Below are 26,853 nucleotides of genomic sequence, written 5' to 3'. Positions count from 1 at the left end.
AGGTACTCAACACATAACACTTGGTTTGACCAGAACATGCTGACAACACACAATCTCTCACCGTTTTGGAAGTGGAGGGAATGGATGACAGTAAGATCCCTGAGGTCTGGGTCTCAGAGCTGGGTTTAGTCTTCCTGGTCATGCATCTTCTGTATTCTTCCCGTACCTGAAGGTGGATGCACACCACGGGGAGATGAATCACTCTTAGATACAGGGGGAGTGTGTGTGGCAGGGGCAAGCTCCCTGGGAAGGAGTGGGGCTGGGAGGGCAGCAGGTACACACCTGGCGGTTGAGCAGACAATGAATGAGGAAGATGAAGGCCCCCTGCAAGCTGTTGATGATGGTGAACAGATAAGCCATGATATTGGCCACGGGTCCAATCTGGAAAATGCCCAACACCCAGGAGCACCCCAAGATGAAGATCTGGGCAAAGGCTTTGAAGGTCAGTAACCTGGAGGGGAAGATTTGCAGAGGATATAGTTCTGGCTGTCATCCTCACGGGCCACCATGTTCCCAGGTATACTCTGAGGTTACCACCATGTGACCCATCACCTGGGTAAGAATAAATGTGGAACACAGGTTTCCAAGCCTAGAGGTAGGGAAGTCAAATCCTACAGCCATTGAAAAGGCAATTGGCCTACAGATACACATAGTCACAAAGATGTGTGGACACATGTATTTAATGCAATATTGTCTATGGTAATAAAAGGCTAGACATAAAGTAGCCATGCCATGGAAGCAACCTAAATGGTCACCAGCAGACAGATGCATAAAGAAGATATGGTACATATAGACAATGGAATGTTACACGGCCCTGAAAAAGGATGAAATAATGCCATTTGCAGCAACTTGGATGGACCTAGAGATGATCATACTAAGTGAAGTAAGTCAGACAGAGAAAGACAAATACCATATGATATCACTTGTATGGGGAATTTGAAATATGGCACAAATGAAGCTATCTACAAAACAAACAGACTCACAGACACGGAGAACAGACTTGTGGTTACCAAGGAGGAGGGGGTGTGGGGGAGGGGTGAACTGAGAGTTTGGAGTTGGTGTGTGTGTTCAGTCACTCAGCGGGATCTGACTCTTTGTGACCCCATGGGCTGTAGCCTGCCAGGCTCCTCTGTCTATGGAATTCTCCAGGCAAGAATACTGGGGTGCTCTTCTCCAGGGGATCTTCCCAACCCAGGGATCAAACTCAGGTCTTCCACATGGCAGGTGGATTCTTTACCATATGAGCCACCAGATCATTTAAATAAACTGTGTTCCATCCTTACACTGAGACACTGTATCTTAAAAAAAAGGTATTGTCAACAGATTTTAGTATTGGAATAACTCATTCCTCCTAGCAATGGTGCTAAGGCATGCTTCACGTGCCTTCCTGATCTAGACACTGGGCTATATTCCATTTGGAGTGCGGGACCAGGCTTACAAAAGGTACTCAGTGAATATTTGGGGAAAGAAGGAAAGGAGACAAGAAGATGAGGGGAAAGGGAGGCTGGACTGTACCTGGTGTCTTTGAGTGTGGAGACTTCCGCACTGACACTAGAAAGCTTCTGCCTCAGGATACATAGCGTCCAAGTCAGGAGGATGGAGTTGACCTGCGGAGCCAAGCAGAAGGGATGGAAAGTCTGGATATACAAATGGATGATGGTCAGACCATTTATGAAAAGAGAACTTTGATCTACAGTCTGCAGTAACCACTCCAGGAAGCCCAAACAATAACTCCTTCAGCAACCAACCCCAGAGGATTAGGACTTGACTGATAATTGACAGCCTCCCTCATTTCTGCCTCTGCTTCCAACGTAGGGCCAAAAGGAGAAAGCCAGTATGTAACCCTTACCGATTACCTAGGATGCCCTGCATTTAGTCAGCCTACCTGTAGAGTCCTTGTGTCAACAGCCTCTGAGCAGGGCATACCTGAAGCCTTCCCTTTTTTCTCTATAAAACTTTCCCACTCATCTGCCTGTTTTTGAGTCTCTGACGAAAGCAAGTGATTTGACAAATCAAAGTGGCTGAGTCCCTTACCACGTGTATTAGTGCTCAGTCATGTCCGACTCTTTGCAACCCCGTGGACTGCAGCCCGCCAGGCTCCCCTGTCCATAGGATTCTCCAGGCAAGAATACTGGAGTGGGTTGCCATGCCCTCCTCCAGGGGATCTTCCCGACCCAGGGATTGAACCCACTTTTCTTACATCTCCTGCATTGGCAGGCGGGTTCTTTACCACAAAGCGCACCTGGGAAGCCCTGGGTCTCTTTGATCCTCCTCCAAAATACACCAAACCAAGCAATCAGCTTACCACTATAATTGTGCACACCGGCCCCAGGAAGCTCCAGATGAACCCTGTTTCTGTATTCAGCCAGCAGCTATGAAGAAAAACAGGAGTCAGTCATTGTACCTAAGTCCCAACCCTCAAATGACTCATGCCCTGCCAGATATGCTTATGGAAGAGTACTGGAGGATGAGGTTGAAGTGAAAATTTTCTTTCAGACCTTCTTCCTTAGTGAACGTTCCTGAAATGTGCTCTTAACGCCTGGGATAGAGATCATTTCTCAGTTCATAACCTTTGTACTCTCTCTCTCCAGAACTCTCCACGGTACACTTTGTCATTCAGCTCAAATATCACCTCCTCTCAAAAGTCACACTGTGTCTGGTCCTTTCCTAGCAGAATTTGCTGCTTTTTTTTTTTCATGACATCTATCAGTATCATAAATTATCTTGCTCAGTTGTTTGTTTACATTGTCTATCTTTCCCTACTAGACTATGAGCTGCAGGAGAATTTGGACTTTGAATGTTTTGTTTATCTCTGAATACCCATCACGCAGTGCAAAGCCTGGCATGGATGAGGCATTCTGTAATTATTTGTTAATAGAAATGAAGTGAGAAATGGAGTGTTTCCTGACATATCAGTAAACAAGGATGTCACAGCCATCAGCGATTCCAGTCCTCCAAAAGTGAATTTCTGAGCCTGGAGGGCGATCAGGAAAAACAATACCTGCTATCAGGCAGCCATAAACCACTCCCCTTGGTGAGCACTGAAGACCTAGGGTGGGAATGTGAAAAACCAGGATATTGGCCCCAGACAGCTGGGATGCAAATGAAAAGAATGATTTTAGTGAGCCCAGACTTTGTTGACAAAGGTCCATATAGTCAAAGTTATGGTTTTTCCAGTAGTCATGTATGGTCCAAGAGTTGGACCATAAAGAAGGCTGAGTGCTGAAGAATTAATGCTTTTGTACTGTGGTACTGGAGAAGACTCTTGAGAGTCCCTTGGACAGCAAGGAGATTAAACCAGTCAATCCTAAAGGAAATCAACCCTGAATATTCATTGGAAGGATTGATGTTGAAGTTGAAGCTCCAATACTTTGGCCACCTGATAAGAAGAGCTGACTCATTGGAAAAGACCCTGATGCTGGGAAAGATTGAGGGCAGGAGGAGAAGGGGGTGACAGAGGAGATGGTTGGCTGGCATCACTGACTCAATGGACATGAGTTTGAGTAAATTCCAGAAATAGTGAAGGACAGGGAAACCTGGCGTGCTGCAGTCCATGGGGTCACAAAGAGTTGGACACGGCTAAGAGACTGAACAACAACTGTAACTACTATCTTCTCACATAGGACCTTCGATAAATCTACCTCACTTTAAAACAGACCATGCAGAATATTTTTAAGCCATAAAAAGGGACCAATTTGGGTCAGTTGTAGTGAGGTGGATGTACCTAGAGCCTATTATACAAAGCAAAGTAAGTCAGAAAGAGAAAAACAAATACTGTATAATAATGCATATACGTAGAATCTAGAAAAATGGTACTGATGAACATATTTGCAGAGAAGGAATGAAGATGCAGATGTAGAGAACAGATTTGTGAACACAGTGGAGGAAGAAGAGGGTGGGACGAATTGAGAAAGTAGCATTGACATATACACACACTCATGTGTAAAATAGATAGCCAGTGCAAGCATGCTAAATTGCTTCACTCCTGTCTGACTCTTTGCAACCCTATGGACTGTAGCCTGCCAGGCTCCTATTGTCCATGGGGTTGTTAGTGAGAGGCTGCTGTGTAATACAGGGAGCCCAGCTTGGTGCTCTGTGACAACCTGGAGAGAGTGGGGTGGTAGAGGGGAGGGAGGCTGACGAGGGAGGGGACATATACATACTTATGATTGATTCACGTTGTTGTATGGCAGAAACCAACACAACATTGTAAAGTAATTTTCCTCCAATTAAAAACTAAACGAAAAAAAAAAAAGAGACCATGGCAAAAGAATGGCAGCAATAATAACATGTATAATGCTTTACATTGTGCCAGACACTGTCTAAATATTTTGCAGATACTAACTCATTCAACACTCACAATAACACTATAATATAGGCATTGTCATCAGCTTGCATATAATAGATGAGGAAATGAGAGCATACAGAGTTTAAGTAACTTGCCCAAGGCAGCATAGCTAGACAGTGGTGTAGCCAGGATCCAGACCCAAGCAAGTTGGCTCTAGAGTCCACGAACTGAAAACTTTGCAGTCAAGTTTACTGTTTACATTGCTACTACCCACCGATACTATAGTGCAAACAATGGCTTCCAGATTTGTGCAGTGCACAACCTGTGCTACTGCCCATGGCAGCCCTGAGACCTACAGCCCATAAAGTAAGACTAGTAAGTGGTAGCCATGACTACTGCTCCTGTTATTGCTCTTTTGTGTGTTCATTTAATTATCACCATGGAATAATTAATAACAACAATACTTTTCAGGGAAAGAGAAGAATGTCACTTACCGATTATACATCCCATAACCCTGTGGTTGTAAGCCAGCAGAGACAGCCACCACTAGCCCCGGGAGCCCATAGCCAAAGGTGCAGAGATACAGCATCTTGATGTTCCGAGTACTGAAGTAATTCACCACTTTCAGGTTCCTGACCATAAGGAAGAGCATCACAGCCTCCACCAGCATCCAGAAGAAGCATGCAAGGAAAAGGTAGTGCAGAAAGCCTGCGATGAGGGCGCAGCCCATCTGCGGAGAAGAATCAGGCACCTTCAGTCTCCCTTACTCCAGGGAGTATGTTCAGAGGAAGAGGGCGGAGAAGCAGTTCCTCTGTTGCTGTTTTTGTTGCTTTTGATAGGTAAGAAGTGGATTTATTTAGAGTGTGCATTATTTATTTAGAATGTATATCTATACATTCCATATAGCTTCCCAAGTGGCTCAGTGGTAAAGAATGGAGATGCAAGACACATGGGTTCAATCCCTGGGTTGGGAAGATCTCCTGGAGGAGGGCATGGCAACCCACTCCTGTATTCTTGCCTTGAGAATCCCATGGACAGAGGAACCTGGTGGGCTACAGTCCATGTGGTCACAAAAAGTCAGACATGACTGGGCATGCACACCACACACCACACACACACACACACACACATTCCATGACAGAATTCTGTCCGTCTCAAAAGAAGAAAGCAGCTGTGAACACAGGGTGGTTAGTTTTTACGGGCTGGGTAATTTCATAGGCTAACAAGTAGGAGGATTATTTCAACTATATATTTGGGGGAAGGAGCAGGGATTTCCAGGAATTGGGCCACTGCCCACTTTTTAGTCTTTGATGGTGGACCTGGGTGCCTGTGGGTGGTCATTTAGCATCCTATGTATTACAGTAGTGTATAATGAGGCTCAAGGTCTACCGCAAGTTGAATCTTCTGCCATCTTGGACCTAGTTGGGTCTAATCAGTTTATATTGTATCCTCGACAGCTATGTCATTGTTTCAGGGTTGTGTCCTGCCTCCTTCTCTGATTCATGTTGATGTATGGCAGAAGCCAGCACAAAATTGTAAAGCAATTATCTTCTGATTAAAAAAAAAACCATAAAGGGGCTACTTTGACTGGACTTCCCCAAACACGGCCTCTTCATTCATTCCACAAATATTTATAGATATATTCTTCACTACAGGTAGTTCCATCCCTTTAGTAGGGACACCAATCACTCTGATTTCCCTAGAAATGAGTTTCCTCAGGATGTACAACTTCCAGTGCTAAAACTGGGAGAGTCTGAGAGAAAAACAGATAGATGATCACCCTACTTTAGGGAATGTTTGAAGATACAGGGGTGGGGGGAGGAGAAGGGATCTACAAACTACAGCCATGGACCGGTTGCAGGTTTTGTAATTAACATCTCATTGACACACAGCCTTCCCCATTTATGTATCTCTATGGCCGCTTTCAGGCTTCCCTGGTTTCTCAGTGGGTAAAGAACCCGTGTGCCAATGCCAGGAGATGGGTGGGGGGAGGTTCAGCCTCTGGGTCAGAAAGATCCCCTGGAGAAGGAAATGGCAACCCATTCCAGTATTCTTGCCCCATGGATAGAGGAGCCTGACAGGGTACAGTCCATGGGGTCTCAGAGAGTCAGACTCGACTGAGTGACTAAACAACAACATGGCTGTTTTCATGCTAAAATGGCATAGTTGAGTAGTTGCCAATGGAGACCACAGCATCTGCAAAATTAAAGATACTTTTACCTGCTTCTTTACAGGAAAATTTTGTTCACCCTAGGTCCCATGATAAGAGGTGGGGAGTGCTACTAGCCTTTGGCTCCCAAGGGGTCTAGGAAGTGAAACATCCCGTAGTGAGAGGGTAGTTCTGCTTCAAGAATGATCATCCCACCTGAAACGTCACTAGTGCTTCCTTTGGAAATACCCTGAGAACCTACTGTTTCTGACACAGTTATTGGAGCTTAATTGGCCAAAAGTTCTTGTTCTCATGGGGCACACAGTCTTGTGGAAGAGGTAGATACACAATAAGTAAAACAACAACAAAAAAAATCAATATGGTTTCAAATATTAATAGGTGCTGGGAAAAGATGCAAAAGAGAGTGATAAAAAGTAGAAATTCTCACCTATGGATGCAACTAGAGATGATCCCACTAAGTGAAGTAAGTCAGAAAGAGAAACAACTACTGTATGATATCATTTATATGTGGAATCTAAACTGTGATACAAATGAACCTACCTACAAAACAGAAACAGACTCACAGACATAGAGAGCAGACTCATCGTCACCAAGGTGGGGGGAGGGAGAGGGATGGACTGGGAGTTTGGGGTTGTAAGATGCAAATTATTAAATTTAGAATGGATAGACACAAGGTCCTATTGTATAGCACAGAGAACTATGTTGAATATCCAGTAATAAACCATAATGGAAAAGAATATTAAAAAAGAATGTACAGGTCACCAGCCCAGGTGGGATGCATGAGACAAGTGCTTGAACCTGGTGCACTGGGAAGACCCAGAGGAATCGGGTGGAGAGGGAGGGGGGAGGGGGGATCGGGATGGGGAATACGTGTAAATCTATTGCTGATTCATGTCAATGTATGACAAAACCCACTGAAAAAATAAATAAATTAATTTTAAAAAATGTACATATGTATATAAATGAGTCAATTTTTTGTATAACAGAGATTGCCACAACACTGTAAATCAACTATATCTCAGTTTTTAAACAAAGCATTTCTCAACGGTAGCATTACTAATATTTATAACACTGCTACTGCTGTGCTGTGTTCAGTCATGTCTGATTCTTTGTAACCCCAGACGAGCCCACCAGGGTTCTCAGTTCATGGGATTCCCCAGGCAGGAATGGAATGGGTAACCATTTCTTCCTCCAGGGATCTTCCTGATCCAGGGATTGAACCCAGGTCTCCTTTGACTCCTGTACTGGCAGGGGGATTCTTTACTAACTGAGCCACCTGGGAAGTCCCTATTTGTAACACTGACTCTTTGCGACCCCATGGACTGTAACCTCCTCCATCCATGGGATTTTCCAGGCAAGAATACTGGATTGGGTTGCCATTTCCTTCTCCAGGGGATCTTCCTGACCCAGGGACTGAACCCGGGTCTCCTGCATTGCAGGCGGATTCTTTACCAGCTAGGCCACGAGGGAAGACATTTGTAACAATATTGCCTTATTATTTTCTGCTGTGGGAAGATGGGGGAGACTGTCCTGTGCATTGTAAGATGTTTAGCAGCATCCCCTCCCAAAGATGACAACTAACAACATCTCCAGATATTGCCAAGTGTCCCCTGAGGGCATGGAATCATCCCAGGTAAGAACCAAAGGCTTAAAGAGTAGGAAGAGAGACCACCCCCATACATAACATGATCAGAAAAATCATCCTAAACTGAGACCTATCACAAGAAGGCATCAACTAGAAGCTGGCAGATGAGCATGGAAAGAGGGAAAAGCATGTGCAAAGGTCCTGAGGTGAAACTAGCATTGAGGGAGTTAGGTGAGGAGGAGCAGAAGCAGATGGGGAGATGGTGGGGATGGATGGGGACACAGCCTGAGGGATACGAGACCTGGTTGTCGGTCTTGTCCGCACCAGTGAGAAACAGTATCTTGGCCAAGAAGAGGCATATGCAGAGGTGCAGGTGGACGTAGGTGTTCTGGTTTCGGATGGTGCGACACACCAGGAAGGTGATGATGGCCGTGGCGAGACACACCAGTGAGATGATCGTGCCCACGTGACTGATGAGGTACAGGGTGAACTCCATCTGTCAGAAAAGAGATACATTGTTGGCCTCAGAGAAAGACCAGTATAACCCCCAGGCAGGAAAAAGAACTATCCAGACTCTTGGCTTGGGTATATAGAGCTTGGAAACTTTTTCTCCCTTGGGTGCTCGGTGTGAACTAGACATTGTTCATCATCACCCTTCGGCATCCATAGCACCCATTCTCATCCCTGACCTATGCCCTATTCCTACAGGGTAAGACATCTACAAACTACATTTCCCATAATCTCTTGGGGCTAAGGTCCTGAACATCATTTAGGTTCTCCAGTGAGATGCACACATGAAGGTTTTAAAAGGCAGGATGGAGGCAGATACCAGTGTTCTGCAGACAGGAGTGAGCTGTGGTTGGACTCCACATTCTGACTATCTGATCTTTAATTTCATGGATGTGGGGTGAAATGCCAAAGGTAATTTATGACCCCTGGATTTCAGCTGCAGAGGGGTGATCTTGAAGCCAAATTCAAGTGGCAGAAACCCCTGACTTCAAGTCCTCCATCCCTTCCAAGAATTCTGTGATCATCCAAGCCCCTGTATTAAATACTTTCCTGCTTGACATACCTTGAGAGGTTCCTGTTACCTGCACTGAACCAGGACTGATAATAGGTGTTCCGAGATGCTCCAACTTCCAGGAGTGGAGGTGACAAGTTGAGTCTTTCGCTATGCCATTATTTGTAATTAATTTTATTGGGGTACTTTCTGTGTGTTAAAGATATGCCAGACACCAGCTTCTCTATGATGTTGTGATGTAGTGGTTACAATTCTGCCAGTTTCTGGCTGTTTAAGCTTGGGCAAGATAGTTAACTGCTCCGTGCCCATTTCCTCCTCTGTTAAAATGAGGATACTAACAGTAACTATCATGTGGAACAATTCCAAGAGGATTCAATGAAAATGCTTAAAGTACTTACAACAGTGCAGAAAACATGCATAAATGTTCATTTTCATCATCATTTTTTCCCTAATTAAATGCTGATGCTTTTTATTTTTTGTTTTTGTCTTTGGGCCACACTTTGTGGTATCTTAGTTCCTAGACCCAGGACTGAACCCAGGACATGGAAGTGAAAGTGCTGAGTCCTGATCACTGGACTGCCAGGGAACTCCTGAGTCATCATTTTTCTCTTGTTCTCATTTTTAAGATGAAAACATTTGGCTCAGCTCAGAGAGGCTGAGTGATATGCCAATGGAAACACAGCTATGAAGTGATTGAGATGGGACTTGAAACTAGGCTGGACTTGCTCTGGATCGAATTTTCTTGTCTTAAGCCTTACATTCCTCTAAGTAGCAATTTAGGACCTGCTTGGCAGAGAACTGAACTCGGGATCTTGCGATAGACAAGGATACCCATCACAGCACTGATGAGCATGTCTTTCCTCGCTACCAAACCTAGCTTCTCACCGAGGCTTATTTCATGTTCCACCACCTCCCTGACCTAACCCCACTTCTCAGTGACACAACTCTCAGTTTCTGTAACACAAATTCTTGCACCATTTATAGGCAGACCTCAGAGACAGTGCAGGTTCAATTCCAGACCACCGCAATAAAGCAAATATTGGCAATAAAAATGAGTCACATGAATTTTTATCTCCCAGTGCATATAAAAGTTATGTTTACATGCCACCATACTCACCATACACGTTTAAAGTGTATAATAGCATATGTCTGGAAAATGTAGATACCTTTATTAAAAAATACTTTATTGCTAAAAGATGCTGCCATCATCTGAGCCTTCAGTGAGTCATAATCTTTTTGCTGGTGGAAGGTTTGAGACGTTTAGAAAATGACCAAAATGTGACACAGAGATATGGAGTGAGCAAATGCTGTTGGTAAAACAGGGCCAACAGACTTGCTCAATGCGCACAGGGTCGCCACAAACCTTCAATTTGTTTTCTCTTTTTTTTAAAAAAAGTGATATCTGCAAAGTGCAATAAAATGAAGTATGCCTATAGACGATTTTGGAGAAAGAGACCTCTGGACTCAGACCATCCTGGGTTTGAATCCCATCTCTACTAATTACTGGCTTCATGACTAAACAGACTACTGAGGTCCAGCCTCCTGTCCTGAAAAGGGCATCTAAAAACAGCTAAAGAGTCAAGCACATAGTGTGTGTTAAGGCGCTTCAGTCGTGTCTGGCTCTTTTCGACCCCATGGACCATATCCTGCCAGGCTCCTCTGTCCATGGGATTCTCCAAGCAAGAATACTGGAGTGAGTTACCATGTCCTTCTCCAGGGGATCTTCCTGATCCAGGGATCAAACCCACATCACTTTACATCTCCTGCATTGGCAGGTGGGTTCTTTACCACTAGCGCCACCTGGGAAGCCCAGGTTTTCTATAAGTGGGGTTTGTGGTTATTATCATGCCTGCACCTGTTTAGAGTCAGTTCTCATTTCATATACAAGTGTCATGGCTTCTCAACCAGACCATGAATTCTCTAAGGGCAGAGATATGGCACACACCCCTTCTGTCCCCTTGACTCCCTCCCACACTGCCCAATTCCATGAGAGGCACACAATGGATGCTAATCAGTGTTTTCCCATTGGATTTGAGGACCCAGACTACAGAGCGTCATTACTGACCGTGAGCTCCCCAGAAGCCATGACGACAGCCAAGTTCACCATTCGATTACAGCCGCAGACAGTATGCGTCTTGGAAGCTTCAAGGAGCACACAGCCTGAGGTTGTCCATCTGCCTCCCTCCACATCTGGTCTCCAGGAAACGCAGATAGCAGTCTCAAAATCCTGCTTTGGCTGAAAATTCAGAAACTTTAGTTACCTGAGAATCCATCTTGAATGGATTCAACCTGACCAACCTCAAGAAAATGTGGGCATGTTCTGTGCAGAATGGAGAAAAATGCTGATATTTCAATGTGCAGTGACGAAAAGAAATGTCTCAGGTGCCAGACCTGTATCCATTACCAACTTGGTTATAATTACTATAAATAAAGTTCATGTAAGTGTTCCTGCATCAACATTACTTAATCTAACCTCAACCTTGCCCATTGATGAATGGAAAAATGCCACATTGAAATAGAAGAGCTCATTTTTCTAGCAGTGGATTTTGGGAAGTCGTTGAGTTATCAGAAATTGTGGACACTTGCTGCTTAATGTTGTCACTAAGTCGTGTCCGACTCTTTGCAAATTCATGGACTGTAGCCCACCAGGCTCCTCTGTCCATAGGATTTTCCAGGAAAGAATACTGGAGTGGGTTGCCATTTCCTTCTCCAGGGGAATGTTCCAACCCAGGGATCAAACCCACATCTCCTGCATTAGCAGGTAGATTCCTTATCACTGAGCCACCAGGGAACCTCTGCTTAACGGGTCCCTGTCAAAAACTGAGAGTTAAGCCAACAGAGGACGTGGAGTTCCCAGTAGATAGCTGGGGGCCCCGTGAAAACCTCATCACCAACCTTGATGTTCTCCAGAGTATAGATGACTGGTTTAGAGAACCCGTCTTTCTTCCCTCCTGTTATGATGCCCCCAACAACACGAGAATTCATCTTCAGCTTCTTCTTGGAGTTGGCCCAGGGGTTCTGAAGATCTTGCAAGAAGCGCTCATCCAAAACAGACTCCATACCCGCAAAGGAAACGAAAGCCACCCCGTTGATCCCTGAAAATTTCCCCAAATTAAAAAAAGAAAAAGCCAATCATTTGCTTAGTAGTTATTACAGATGACCCAACTCATCCATACATACACACACACTTTAATATCTCATGTATTTCTGTATCTTCACTGGCCTCCTCTGAGGACTGAAACACCAGTGGACTTCCAGATAGTTAACCCTCATCAGAAACTTTAAAAACAATCTGAGACTTCCCTGGTGGTCCAATGGTTAAGAATCTACATCACAACGTAGGGGACTCAGGTTCGATCCCTGGTCAGGGAACTAAGATCCCACATGCCGCAGGGCAATTGAGTCCAAGCACCAGAAGTAGAGAGACCACATGCCACAACAGAGCCTCAACACAGCCAAATAAATAAATCAACTTGAAAAAAAATTCCTGAGGTGGTACTAAAAAAAAAAATCTTGGCTACATTTAAAAATTAATTTGAATTTGTGTTTTTAAGGGATGATTCAACTCAGCAGTGGGAAATAAGTTTCCCTTCTCACATTTATGGTTACTCTTGTTCAATCTCTTGGGTGGGCTTCCCCTTTCAGTGTTGGTGGTCTGTGTCCTAGCCTGTTCCTGGGCCATCCAGACAGCATATAGATCAGGGGAGTGATGAACAATGACCTACAAGCCAATCTGGCCATCTCTGCTTTTTTTTTTTTAATTAAAAAAAAACTTTTTTAGGCTGTGCTGGTCTTCATGGCTGCAAGCAGGCTTTATCTAGATGCAGTGAGTAGGGGCTACTCTCGTTTTGCAAGGCATGGGCTTCTCGTTGTGGTGGCTTCTCTTGTTGTAGAGCATGGGCTCTACATGCAGCCTGCAGTAGCTCCAGTAATGGGCTCAGTAGTGGTGGCACGCAGGCTTCATTTCCCTGCAGCATGTACGATCTTCTCTGATCTGGGATCAAACCCACGTCTCCTGCGTCGATAGGTGGATTCTTAACCAGTGAACTTTAAGGGTAGGCCCCATTGCCTGTTTTGCGTGTGTGTGTGTGAACAAAAATCTCATTGCAACACAGTCTCACCCATTAATTTACATATTGCCTAGGAATGCTTTTGCACACCCTGACGACAGAGTTGAAATAATTGCAACAGATCCTATCTCGCTCAACGCCTTAAACATTTACCAACCACAGTTTACAGGAAGCGTTTGCTAATCCCTGATACTGATTAGCACTGTATGTTAGAAATACAGTATGAGTCACATGTGTAATTTAAAAATTTCCAGTATCCATGTTTCAGAACAATAAATAAATAAATAAATAAATAAATAAATAAAGGATCATTTAAATTATATATGAACTCACTACCTGCAAAATATTTTCATTTCAACATGTAGTCATTCTAAAAATTATTCATAAGATATTTTAATTCCTTCATCTCTGGCACCAAGACATTGAAATCCAGTATGCATATTACACTCACAGTCTAACCACACTTAAAGCTCTCAGTAATAAAATGTGACCAATGGCTGCTGGACTAGACAGGAAACATCTTGACATTCCCATATTGTAAGATTATTTTTGAATTAATTTTTTGCTGAGATATAGTTGATTTACAGTGCTGTCTTAGTTTCTGCTGTATACCAAAGTAAACCAGCCATTGTTGTTCAGTCTCTAGGCCATGTCTGACTCTTTATGACCCCGTGGGCTACAGCACTCCAGGTTTCTGGGTCCTTCACTGTCTCCCAGGGTTTTCTCAAACTCATGTCCATTGAGTCGCTGAGGCCATCCAACCATCTCATCCTTTGTCACCCTCTTCTCCTCCTGCCCTCAGTCTTTCCCAGCATCAGGGTCTTTTTCATAGACCTTCCACACATATACAAATATCCACACTCTTCTAGACTCTACTCCCAGAGATTATTTAATGTCTGACTTCCCTAGAAGATGGGAAACTCCCTGAGGGCTTGGGCTATTTCTGCCTCTATCATTATTTTATTTTCAATAAATATCTGCTCAAAATAATAAAAAATTAAAATTAAAAAATAGATGCACCTCAGTGTTCATTGCAGCAATGTTTACAATAGTCAAGGCATGGAAGCAATCTTTCTTTTCATTTGTTTGTTTGGGTTTTTTTTTACTTTTTAAAAAAATTTATTTATTTCAATTGGAGGCTAATTATTTTATAATATTGTAGTGGTTTTTGCCATACATTGACATGAATCAGCCAGGATTTATATGTGTTCCCCATCCTGAACCCCCTCCCACCTCCCTCCCCATCCCATCCCTCTGGGTCATCCCAGTGCACCAGCCCTGAGCACCCTGTCTCATGCATCAAACCTGGACTGGCGATTTGTTTCACATATGATAATATACATGTTTCAGTGCTATTCTCTCAGATCATTCCACCCTCATCTTCTCCCACAGAGTCCAAAAGACTGTTCTATACATCTGTGTCTCTTTTGCTGTCTTGCATATAGAGTTATCATTACCATCTTTCTAAATTCCATATATATGCATTAGTATACTGTATTGGTGTTTTTCTTTTTGGCTTACTTCACTCTGTATAATAGGCTCCAGTTTCATCCACTTCATTAGAACTGATTCAAATGTATTGTTTTTAATGGCTGAGTAATATTCCATTGTGTTGTATATGTACCACAGCTTTCTTATCCATTCGTCTGCTGATGGCCATCTAGGCTGCTTCCATGTCCTGGCTTTATAAACAGTGCTGTGATGAACATTGGGGTTCATGTGTCTCTTTCAGTTCTGGTTTCCTCAGTGTGTGGCATGGAAGCAATCTAAATATCCATGGACAGGTGAATGGATAAAGAAGATATGGTACATATCAACAATGGAATACTACTCGGCCATAAAAAAGAATGAAATAATGCCATTTGCATAAACATGGATGGAGCTGGAGATTATCATACAAAGTGAAGTAAGTCAGACAGAGGAAATAAACCATAGGATGTCACTTAAATGCAGAATTTTTAAAAATGATCTTACAAAATGACTTACAAAACTGAAACAGACTTGCAGATGTAGAGAATGAATTTATGGTAACTGAGGGGATCGGGTGGGGAGAGTCTGGGGAAAGGATACGTAGGGGGAGTTTGGGATTGATAGGATCACACTGCTCTGTTTGAAACAGATAACGAACAAAATGTTGTTTTTGTTGTGCTCAGTCAAGTTCCACTCTTTGCTACCCCATGGACTGTAGCCCACCAGGCTCCTCTGTCCATGGGATTTCCCAGGCAAGAATACTGGGGTGGGTCACCACTTCCTCTTCCAGAGGATCTTCGTGACCCAGGGATTGAACCCACATCTCTTGCATCTCCTGCACTAGCAGGCAGAGTCTTTACAGCTAGTGCCACCTGGGAAGCCCAACCAATAAGGGCTTACTATAAAAATTCTGTTTAATTAAAAAAAAGGTCTAAAAAGCAGTCAATCTGTGGGCAGGGTGGGAGGGAGGCTCAGGAGGGAGGGGATATATGAATACATATAGCTGATTCTGGAGAAGGAAATGGCAATCCACTCCAGTATTCTTTCCTGGGAAATCCCATGGACAAAGGAAGCCGGTGGGCTATACAATACATGGGGTTGCCAAGAGTCGGAAATGACTAAGCGACTGAGCACACACATAGCTGATTCACTTCGTTGTACGGCAGAAATGAACACAACATTGTAAAGCAAGTACACTCCAATTAAAAAACATTAAAAATTAAATTTTTTAAAAAAGCAATCAATCCATGAATATCTGCCGCTTGAATGCACCATAACCCTCCCCTTTGTTTCTCAGGAATGGGTTTGTACCTGTGGATTCAGATTCTTTGATCGTGGAACACCAAATCTTCATTTCATCCCCTTTTGCTTTCAACTTAAATGTCTCGTTCTCCTTAGCACATTCTTTGTCGATCACTTTGCTCTCGATATCTAAAAGGGAGAAAGGGAGAAGTGGCAGGAGGTCACCCAGAAAGTGGGATCTGAATTTGGTTTCTGGCTAAGAAAGGAATGCATCTCTAATTTTAAGCGAGGGAAAGAACAGAAAGAATGGTGTGTCATGGGAAAGATCTTGAGGCCCTTGATTAATGACAGGCAGATAGAGTCACCAGACAAATTCGAAACCCAGTTGGAACTCTAGGAGTAAGGGTTCACATCTTATGAGATGCTTCAGGGAAAAATGAACTTGAAGTGAACAAGGATGGAAGATAACGCAGTCATGAGCCTCTGACTATTCCAAAGTTAGACTGGTTTTCCAAAACCAAAGGAAATCGGGAGGGTCTGGAGCAAGCCCAGCATGGTGGAAAAGGGCTCAGGTTCTGCACAAAGTAGGTGGCCCAGCTCTACCACTCACCTGCTGTCTAAACTTGACCAATGACTTAACCTCTCTGAGCCTCAGATTTCTTACCTGTAACATGGCAATAATTACAGGACTTATGATAAAAACAAGATAGGTAATGGAACCAGAGGTGTCCTTTTAAAATATGAGCTAGATGAGACTATGTTTATTCTCAAACTTTTCAATCCCACTCCCTCCCATTACCTCAAGTCAAATTGTGATTCCCTGCTTGTGTTCAGTCACCTCCAACTCTTTGGGACCCCTTGGACTGTAGCCTGCCAGGCTCCTCCATCCATGGGATTTCCCAGGCAAGAATACTGGAGTGGATTGCCATTTCCTCCTCCAGGGGTTCTTCCTGACCCGGGGATCGAACCCAGGTGTCCTGCATCTCCTGCATTGCAAGCAGATTCCTTACCACTAAGACATCAGGGAAGCCAGTGTTTGTCTACAAAATCTGCCTCTCTCTTTTCTGATCCCTTCTCCTACAGATTTTACTGTCCTCCACTCCACTTTAGGGCTTCCCAGGTGGTTCAGTGGTAAAGAATCCACCTGCCAACGCAGAAGACACAAGTTGAATGTGGCATATGAGAAAGCCATGGGGAATCACAATGTCAAAGTCACCCACCTAAGTCAGCCCCCAGGTGTGACCTTGACACCAAAGATATATCCTACCTAAGTGTTTCGTCTGAATAGTCTGACTGACATTCGCTGAGGGTTTCAGAAAAGCTGCCAACGTGGTGCTTTTCACGCTCTCCAGCAAGACTGTGGCCAGTGTAGAGGTCTCTTCTTTGGTGAAGTTGGACCACTTGGATGTGTTTTCAATCACAGAGGCAAATCTCTTAGCCGTACTCTGCAAAGAAAGGTGTGTTTGCTCTCTCTCTCATCAATGAAACAGCAGCTGTCCCCCATCTCTCACCATGAGAATGGGTTGACAGTCTGGGATGATAAAAAATGTAAAAGGCCATTCACTAGGGACTTCCCTGGTGGTCCAGTGGTTAAGACTCCTCCATACAATGCAGGTGGCGTGGGTTCCATCCCTGGTTGGGGAGCTAAGATCCCATACATCATCCTACATTTTTTTCTTTTTTGGCCAAAAAAACCCAAAACATAAAATAAGCAATATTGTAACACATTCAATAAAGACTTTTAAAAAAAATCTTAAAAGCAAAAAAAAAAAAAGACATTTCCTCAGCCTCTTTTTCCTGATTCAGGAAGCCCTACTAGGGATGCAACTTGGTATGCAGTAAGTCAGCACTTGTTGCTTTGTAAATTACACGTACCCTTTTGACTCAGCAATTTCCCTTCCGGGAATTCCCTCCTTCAAGAAATACTTTAAAATTGTGCAAGGATCTTGTGTAATGATGTTCATCTCAGCATGGTTTTTGATAGCAAAAATCTGGAAAGCCTGAATGTCCAAGCAATTGGTTAAATGAAACATGGTAAAATCAAATCATGGGATAGTGTGCAAGTTACTCAGTCGTATCTGATTCTTTGTGACCCCATGGACTGTAGCCCGCCAGGCTTCTCTGTCCATGGGATTCTCCAGGCAAGAATACTGGAGTGGGTAGCCATGCCTTTCTCCAGGGGATCCTCCATATACAGGGGAAGCCCCACATGCAGTTGCTAATAAAAGAATGATATAGTATGTCTATATACATTAACAAGCAGAAAGGTTCATGAGCTATTTTTAAGTAAAGCAAAGTACAGAATCACATTTGTTGTTGTTGTTTTTTATCTGGTTTTGACATTTTCTTCATTATATGAGATATCACCACCGGGGAAATTTGGAAGGTTGCATAGGATTCTATGTCTATTTTTGCAACTTCCTGTGAGTCTACAATTATTTGTCCTGTTAAAAAATTTTTATTTTATATTAGAGTATCATTGCTGAATAATATTCTGTTGGTTTCAGGCGTACAGTAAAGTGATTCAGTGATACGTAGACAAGTATCTATTCTTCTTCAAATTATTTTCCCATTTAGGTTATTACAGAATATTGGGCAGAGTTTCCTGTGTTCTACAGGGAAAAGCCAGAAACTCTGGCTGTCTATTTTAAGCATAGCATTATGTACATGTCAATTCCAAACCCCCAATCTATCTCTCTCCCCACCCATCCCCCCCATAGCCATAAGTTAATTCTTTAAGTCTATAAATCTGTTACAGAACCATGTGTTATATTATCTCATTTTGCTTTTAAAACAGCAAACATTTTAATTTAAACTTTCATATTTATGGTATTTATGTTTCTGGCACTAATTGAAATTTTAAAATAAACATAATTAATACTTATTATGAACCAAGTATTGGTTATATATATTATTAAATATATATATTATATATAAACATATATTATATATAAATATATAAATGCATATTATATATATTAAATATATATTATACATATATATAATATATAAATTTATATAATTTATAAAATAACACATATTTATTATATATTATTTATTTAATAATATATATTATTTAAATATATTATTTAATATATATTAAATGTATATATTTAATATATATAAGTTATATATATTTTTATTATATATAATATATATGAAGATTTACATATAAACATATATATTATTTAATATATAGTATGTAATTTATAATTAAGTTAATTGTATTTAACTTATATATATTAAATATATATTATGTATATTTAATATATATTATTTTATATATTATATATAATTATATACATTATATATTTAATATATATAATATATAAGTATTATATATGAATAATATGTATTCTTTATATATAACATATAAATATTATATATTATATAATCTTATATATTATTTAATTTTATGATCTATTATCTATATTGTTTAATTTATTATATATTATTTAAATGATATTATATATTATTTAATTTTATGATAACTATGAAATAGAGGCTACTGTTAATACCACTTTGGATAGGAAAACATGAGTACATATCTTGTAGGTAGCAGGACCAAGATTTGAACCTTGGGGGTCTGGCATCAGAGGTTGGATTCTTAATCACTGCTATAAACCACTCAGTAGGTACTCAATAAATGCTTCAATGTGTGTGTGTGGTGTGGATCTGTTATCCATGTATTCACAAAGTAAAAAAAGCTATGGAAAGATACACATCTAAATGTTAACATTTGGTTCTAAGGAACAGAGTTAAGGAAAGAATAGCAATAATTATATTAATATTAATGCTGATACCGTTTCCTTGATTGTTGATTATTGTCAATAAATTGACTATTAAAAAGTGACCCCAACAAAAAAATCAGAAAATAATTCACAACCTAAGAAAGGGAAGAAATTAATTGAATCCAGTCCAATGGGGAAGGAAATTAACAGAAATCTTGGCAGGGAAACCAATTTCTATCTACCCAAATTTGATATCAAGAAGATGAAAAGAACGTTAGTAAAAATGGAGTCAGATTGAAACTTGAGAGATGTTTGTCTGGGAAAAACAAGATGTACTGAGTTTTGTAACCATATCCCAAATGAAAGGCATGAATTTGGGGTCCCTCTCCACTGATGAAGCAGAAAAATCTCAACTAGAATCATCCTGAAAAAGTGTGATTCTCAGTTCTATAGCAGAAGAAACCTCATCAAAATTTCCTTTGACATTAAATTTATTCATCTTAGCTAGGAAGTTTAGTTTATTTCTTCAGGAAAGAAAAAAATAGCAGGCAGGCTAAAACTCCATAATGGTAAAACATGTGTGTTAATTTTAAAGAGAAGTTGCTCAGTCATGTCCGACTCTTTGCAACCCCATGGACTGTAGCCTACCACACTCCTCAGTCCACGGAATTTTCCAGGCTAGAGTACTGGAGTGGGTTGCCATTTCCTTCTCCAGGGGATCTTCCCGACCCAGGGATCGAACCCAGGTCTTCCGCATTGCAGGTAGATGCTTTACCATCTGAGCCACCAGGGAAGCTGAATGGTTAATTTTAGGACATCTTTTAATCTTTGGCTTAATTTGGAAATCTGATCCTTAATGGTTGGAACAATTTGATGTATTAGAGAAGCAAACCAATCAGATGATTTCATGCCAAAAAGCAATTAGACTTGTGATTTTTATCTGAACAATTTAAGAGAACAATTTTACAGCTGACATACTGCATTGCACATTTAAAAAATCTGAATTATTATATTCATATGTGTGGTTCACTGGATTTATAAATCCTTTAAGAACATAGGAAGGGCTTCTCAGGTGGCACTAGCGGTAAAGAACCTGCCTGCCAATGCAGAAGACATAAGAGATACGAGTTCAATCAGGAAGATCCCCTGGAGGAGGAGATGGTAACCCATTCCAGTGTTCTTGCCTGGGGAATTCCATGGACAGAGGAATCTGGCAGGCTATACTCCAAAGGGTCACAAAGAGTTGGACATGACTGAGACGACTTGACACACACGGCATGTAAGGGTATAGTAACCTTGCCTGAGGTTTGTAAATCTTCATTCAGTACTTAAAATTTGGGGAGAAATGAGAATATATATAAACATGGTAGAAAATGTTTGCAGGAATTTAAATGTTTGTTGAAAGGGCTCATTGTTTATACAAATTTAATCTGAAAACTTTATGAATGAATATACACTTCATGAATAAATGTTATACAAATTAATTTAAAATTCACCAGAATACAGATGAAAATGTTATTCTTATTTTCATTTGAATTTATCAATGAAATAACATCCATTAGTTGCAACTTAAAGACTTAGTAGAAATTAATGTTTAATATCTGCAACTGTAGAGAACTATATTCAGCATCCTATGATAAGTCCATAATGGAAAAGAATATTTTTTAATGTATATACATGTGTAACTGAATCACTTTGCTGTATGACAGAAATTAACACAACACTGTAAATCAACTATATATCAATAAAAAGATCTATATAAAATCTGCAACTATAATGATCTAGTCATTCCACTTCTATGTATTTACCCTGGAAAAATGAAAATTCAGATTCACACACACACACACACACACATAAATGTTTATCATGGCTCTATTGATAATCACCAAAAGTTGAGGTGGGGGTGGAGGAATGAAGAGATCTTGGTCAAGTGGAAACAATTCAAATATCCTTCAAAGATGAGTGGATAAACCTGCTGTGGTCCACCCAGAAAATGGGATACTACTCAGCCACAAAAAGGAGTGAAGCACTGACATGCTACAAAGTGGATGAAACTTGAAAACACAGTGCTTACCAAGAGAAGCTAGACTCTAAAGGCCACTTATTGTGTGATTCTGTATGCAAAACAGAAAAAGAGACACAGAAATACAGAACAGACTTTTGAACTCTGTGGGAGAAGGTGAGGGTGGGATGTTTCGAAAGAACAGCGTGTATACTATCTGTGGTGAAACAGATCACCAGCCCAGGTGGGATGCATGAAACAAGTGCTCGGGCCTGGTGCACTGGGAAGACCCAGAGGAATCGGGTGGAGAGGGAGGTGGGAGGGGGGATCGGGATGGGGAATACGTGTAAATTTATGGCTGATTCATATCAATGTATGACAAAACCCACTGATATGTTGTGAAGAAATTGGCCTCCAACTAATAAAAAATAAATAAATAAATAAATAAAAAGAAGATAAAAATCCAAAGGCAAATGATTAAACTCAATCTTATCTTTAAAAAAAAATAAAAATAAAAATAAAAACATTCTTGAAAAGATAAAATTAAAATGACAGAGAACAGATAAGGAATTCGCAGGAGTTAACGGTGAAGGGATTGAATATATGGCTGTAAAGAGGAAACCCAAGGAACTTCTTCAGTGGTCCAGTGGTTAAGACTCTGCACTTCCACTGCCAGGGGTGCAGGTTTGATCCTTGGTTGGGGAACTAGGATCCCACATGCCATGCGGCCAAAAAACTATTTTTTAAATTTTTTAAGTTAAAAAAAAAAAAGGAAGGCCGAGGAAGTTGTTGGGGGGAGAGGGATGGAACAGTTCTATTGTCTAATTGTGGTGGTAATTACACAAACCTACTCAGGTTATAAACCCCACAAAACTGTACAGAAAAAAGGCAATTTTTCTGCCTGTTAATTTTTCAAACCTTACAACTGGAGTAACTCACAACCCTTTTATGTTAAAGAGGATGTTCTGCACCCAAGGTACACCCCCAAGATGTTCGAAACTCAAAACATAATTACAAAGACTTCAGTGTTACCTTCAAAGAGACGACAGTGGTTTTGTTTTTACAGACATTGTCCAGAACGTCGACAGTGGCATTCATCAGCGCACAAAAGGAAACCTGTATCCGAGCGGGAAGAGCATCTGTGAGCATTGATCAAGCATGAAATGTACAAACTGGGCCACTGAGCCCTCCACATGGGGTGGTCTTGAATTCCTGGGGTGTCAAGAGGCTATAGTATTCTCAGGAAAATAAAACTCACCCTTCAATCAGAATTGAAATCACAGCACCTTTCTCTCCCATGAGTAAAAAAGAAACCATCAACCAACAGCAAAACTATTGAGTGGGGTAAAAAGACAGAAGTTCCAATATTTTGGCCACCTAACGCGAACAGCCGACTCATTGGAAAAGACCCTGATGCTGGGAAAGATTGAGGGCAGGAGGAGAAGGGGGTGACAGAGGATGAGATGGTTGGATGTCATCATTGACTCAGTGGACATGAGTTTGAACAAACTCCAGGAGATAGGGAAGGACCGGGAAATGTAGAACCTGCGTGCTGCAATTCATGGAGTTGCAAAGAGTCTGACACAACTGAGTGATTGAACAACAAGAACAAAGAAAGACAGAAAATGTGTGAAAAGACCAGTGGTCCAAGTGGAATATATTTCAGCTATGAAAAGGACTGAAGCACTGATACTCCCTACAAGGTGGTTGGGCCTTGAGAGCATGATGCTCAGTGAGAGAAGCCAGACACAGAAGACCACGTAGCATGTGATTTCATTTATATGAAATATCCAGAATGAGCAAGTCTATAGAGATAGAAATTAGATCACTGTCTTTGGGGGATTGAGGACAGGAGGGAAGACTGCTAACGGGCATATAGGGTTTATTTTGGTGGTGATGAAAAAGCTTTGGAGATAGAAGTGGTGTTTGCACACCACTGTGAGTGTACTAAATGCCTCTGAATTGTACACTTTAAAATGATAAATTTTATGTGTATTTCACAATTTAAAAAAGCCAACTGTGGTCTTAAGTACATGGGAAGTCCAAAGCTAATTTATAAGTTCATATTTAATATAGTGACATCAATTTCTGAAAATGCTTCTGGAGTCTTTACTCACTAGAACGACTTCATTAGGAAATCAAGATATCCAAATTCCTCTTTGCCTGGCTTGGAGGCTGTGTATCATCCATTCCACATCACACAGATGCAGCAATATACCTCACAAAAAGTGAGACTCCAACATTCTTACTTGTTTGAGTAAATGAATTCCCGTTTTAGATAACAAATGTCCTTCTTTTCCAGCTTTCCTTGAAGCTAGGTAAGCAAAAGTGATACTAGGTCATATGCTTAAAGGGAAGGACTGTGCCTTTCACTTGCCCTTCTCCCCTGCCCACCAACTGGAATGCAGATTTGATGGCAGGAGCTGCAGCAGCCATTTTGGACCACAATAAGGGAGTCTTGTGTTGATGATGGAAGAGTATTATGGAACCATCATGTCAGATCTCAGCAGCTTACATCCAGATTGCTACAAAGAGAGAAAAAACATCTATCTGGTCTAGGCCACGATTATTTTTGTCTTTGTAAAAGCTGCAGGACAACATCCTACCTAAGTGCCTTCTGGGAAAAACCTCGAAAACTAGGAACCTTCAAAAATACTTACATATTTAGGCTCCACTGCTGCTCCCACATGGCATAACTGGACCTGCTTGTTGTCGGGTACCACATCATCTTTACACTTGAAGGGAATCCCTCAGGAGAAAACAGAAGCAACCAAATCAAACTTAACCCCAGCAAGTTTGCGTTCATCATCCCCTGCTTGAAATCCATCCATTGCCATGTTATACAATACAACCGTGGAAATGAACAAACTATAGCTACACACTACAGCAGTGATTCTGAGAAGCATGATAGCAAGTGAAGAAAGCAGGTCAGAAAAGACTATACATAATACAATACCATTTTTACAAAGCTCCAAAGCAAACCATACTAAACAAGGAATGTTTAGTGGGGGAATATTTTAAGTACAGGAATTAGAAACAAAGTTCCAAGTGGGCCTCTCTTCAGAGGAGTCAGGGATATGTATTGGCATTGATGATGTTCTAGTTCTCATGTTGCTAAGGACTTAAGATATACTCATTTTATTATTATATCCCTTTGCCTCCATATAAGTTATCTATACTTTTAACACAACAAATAGTCCATAACTTAAAAAATTTTAAACCTTTCAAAGTTCCCCATGGTTCTCAGCAAAAAGACTACAAAATTCTTTACACAGCACACAAGTCCTATAGAAGCTGACCTCTGCCCACATCCTCAGATGAAATAAATGCCATTTTCCCATGCCCTCCTCACTTTGCATTAGCCTCAGGGCCTTTGCACATGCTATCATTTGGAGCACCATGAACTCTACTCTTAATCTAGATAATCCACACTCTTTCTTTAAGTTTCTGTTTAAATGGCACTTCACAGAGCATATTAAATATCCTACTACACAATGCACAACAAAGTGCACTGCAATTTTTCAATTGTCACACTCATTGTGGTTATTAAATAATTATGCATGTGCTCCCTTCCCTAGGCTATAAGCTCCATGAGGGTAGCTATCATGTCTATCATATCCAGGATTAAATCCTCAGGACCTAGTGAAGGGGACTGTTGAATTTATTAATTAGCACATGCTCCAAAAATAATTTATCAAATGAGTGATTAATAAATGAACAAGTGAACAGAAAATAAGAGACTATGTAGATAAAGTAAAAAAAAAAAAAAAAAAAGAGGAGAATCCAGAGAATGAGAAAAAGTGAGAATTCTACAAAGCAAGACACAGATTCCATTGCCAAGATATGTAAGGAGATTATTACTTTGGCAGCTGAAGTTGCCGTGTTTCCAGGAGTCATCTGGATTGGGATGAAAACCTACAATGCAGCCACAGCTGTAGGAGCCCGGGGTGTTGGTACAGACAGAATTTGGGCCGCATCGTGAGGGATCCTGAAGGCACTCATCAATATCTGCAAAAAACTCCAAGATATCAAGCAGTGCAGAGAAGTTAGGAGATACTGGCACCTGTCAAGGCACTCATCGACATCTGTGGAGTAGAGACCAAGCCAACGAAAATCACTCTTCCCCTTTCAAAGCAGAGGGAGCACATGTGCTCAATTCTTCAGTTTGACTCTTTGCAACCCTGTGGACTGTAGCCCACCAGGCTCCTCTGTCCACGGGATTCTCTAGGGAAGAAGGCTGGAGTGGGTTGCCATGTTCTCCTCCAGGGGATCTTCCCCACCCAGGGATGGAACCCATGTCACCTGCACCTCCTCCTGCATTGCAGGCAGATTCTTTACCACTGAGCCACCAGGGAAGCCCCTCAAAGCAAAGAGTTCTTGCTAAAACATAACAGCCCAACCAGGGACTACATTTCCCAGAATCCTCTGCAGCTAGATGGATCATATGACTAGCTTTCATTTATGAGATGTGAAGGAGTATGACATGTAACTTCTGGGCCAAGGGGTTAAGAAGTCGCTGTACCTTTTTTCTTTTTCCCCACCACTGACTGTAACTAGGAATTTCTTTTTTAAATCTTTTGGCCACACACACATGGCCTATGGGACCTTAGTCCCCTAACCAAGGGTGGAACTTGCAGTCCTTGCATTGGGAGCATGGAGTCTTAACCACTGGACCACCAGAGAAGTCCCTGGAACCAGGAATTCTAATGTCTTAAGGGATAGATGAACCAAGAGATACAAAGAGACTGGTTCCCTATATCACTCCATGGAGGAAATTTGCCCCTCGGCCAAGTATATCTGTACTGAACTGGTGTGAGAGTAAGAAATTTCTATTGTGTTGAGCTAGTGGTTCTCAACTGAGGGACCTTGGGCAATATCTGGAGAAATTTTTAGTGGTCACTTGGATCCAATGGGTAGAGACCAAAGACCCTGCCAAATATCCTATAATGCACAGGTCAGCATCCCCAACATAGAACAAAGAGCTATCCAGCCCCTAAAGTCAATAGTACCAAAGTTGAGGAACCCTGGCCGTATAACCAATGTCCCTCTGAGGGTTTCTGAGCCAGCTGCCATGCTCTGAGGAAGCCCAAGCAGCCATGAGGAAAAGTCCATAAGGAAAATGAAGGGCCAGCTGAACTCCCAGCCAGAGGCCAATGCCAACTACCAGTCACGTAAGCAAGGTTATTTTGGACCTGCCAACCATGCTAGGGCCCCCAGAAAACCATATGGTCAATATCAACCCACAGAATCATGGGCAAAGACAAATGACTGGGG

General features: G+C 41.6%; 1 protein-coding gene across 2 annotated transcripts in view; it reads right to left on the bottom strand.

Moving 5' to 3' along the window:
- Window positions 1-26,853, bottom strand: part of ADGRE1 (adhesion G protein-coupled receptor E1) — a 78,500-nt gene that overhangs the window by 4,193 nt on the left and 47,454 nt on the right. For both annotated transcript variants that reach the window (XM_043466396.1, XM_043466397.1), the window contains 13 exons: window positions 25,441-25,587; window positions 24,240-24,328; window positions 22,612-22,695; window positions 17,114-17,291; window positions 15,916-16,035; window positions 11,960-12,159; window positions 11,130-11,300; window positions 8,345-8,539; window positions 4,783-5,018; window positions 2,306-2,372; window positions 1,516-1,607; window positions 283-451; window positions 62-166 (listed from right to left, as the gene is read on the bottom strand). In XM_043466396.1, coding sequence (XP_043322331.1) covers window positions 62-166; window positions 283-451; window positions 1,516-1,607; window positions 2,306-2,372; window positions 4,783-5,018; window positions 8,345-8,539; window positions 11,130-11,300; window positions 11,960-12,159; window positions 15,916-16,035; window positions 17,114-17,291; window positions 22,612-22,695; window positions 24,240-24,328; window positions 25,441-25,587 — 1,853 coding nt within the window. The remainder of the gene's footprint in view (window positions 1-61; window positions 167-282; window positions 452-1,515; window positions 1,608-2,305; window positions 2,373-4,782; window positions 5,019-8,344; window positions 8,540-11,129; window positions 11,301-11,959; window positions 12,160-15,915; window positions 16,036-17,113; window positions 17,292-22,611; window positions 22,696-24,239; window positions 24,329-25,440; window positions 25,588-26,853) is intronic.

The sequence above is a fragment of the Cervus canadensis genome, chromosome 4 (assembly GCF_019320065.1).
Source record: "Cervus canadensis isolate Bull #8, Minnesota chromosome 4, ASM1932006v1, whole genome shotgun sequence".
Classification (NCBI taxonomy): Eukaryota; Metazoa; Chordata; class Mammalia; order Artiodactyla; family Cervidae; genus Cervus; species Cervus canadensis.
The sequence above is the reverse complement of the archived record's forward strand: the minus strand, read 5'-3'. Positions and strand labels throughout refer to the sequence as shown.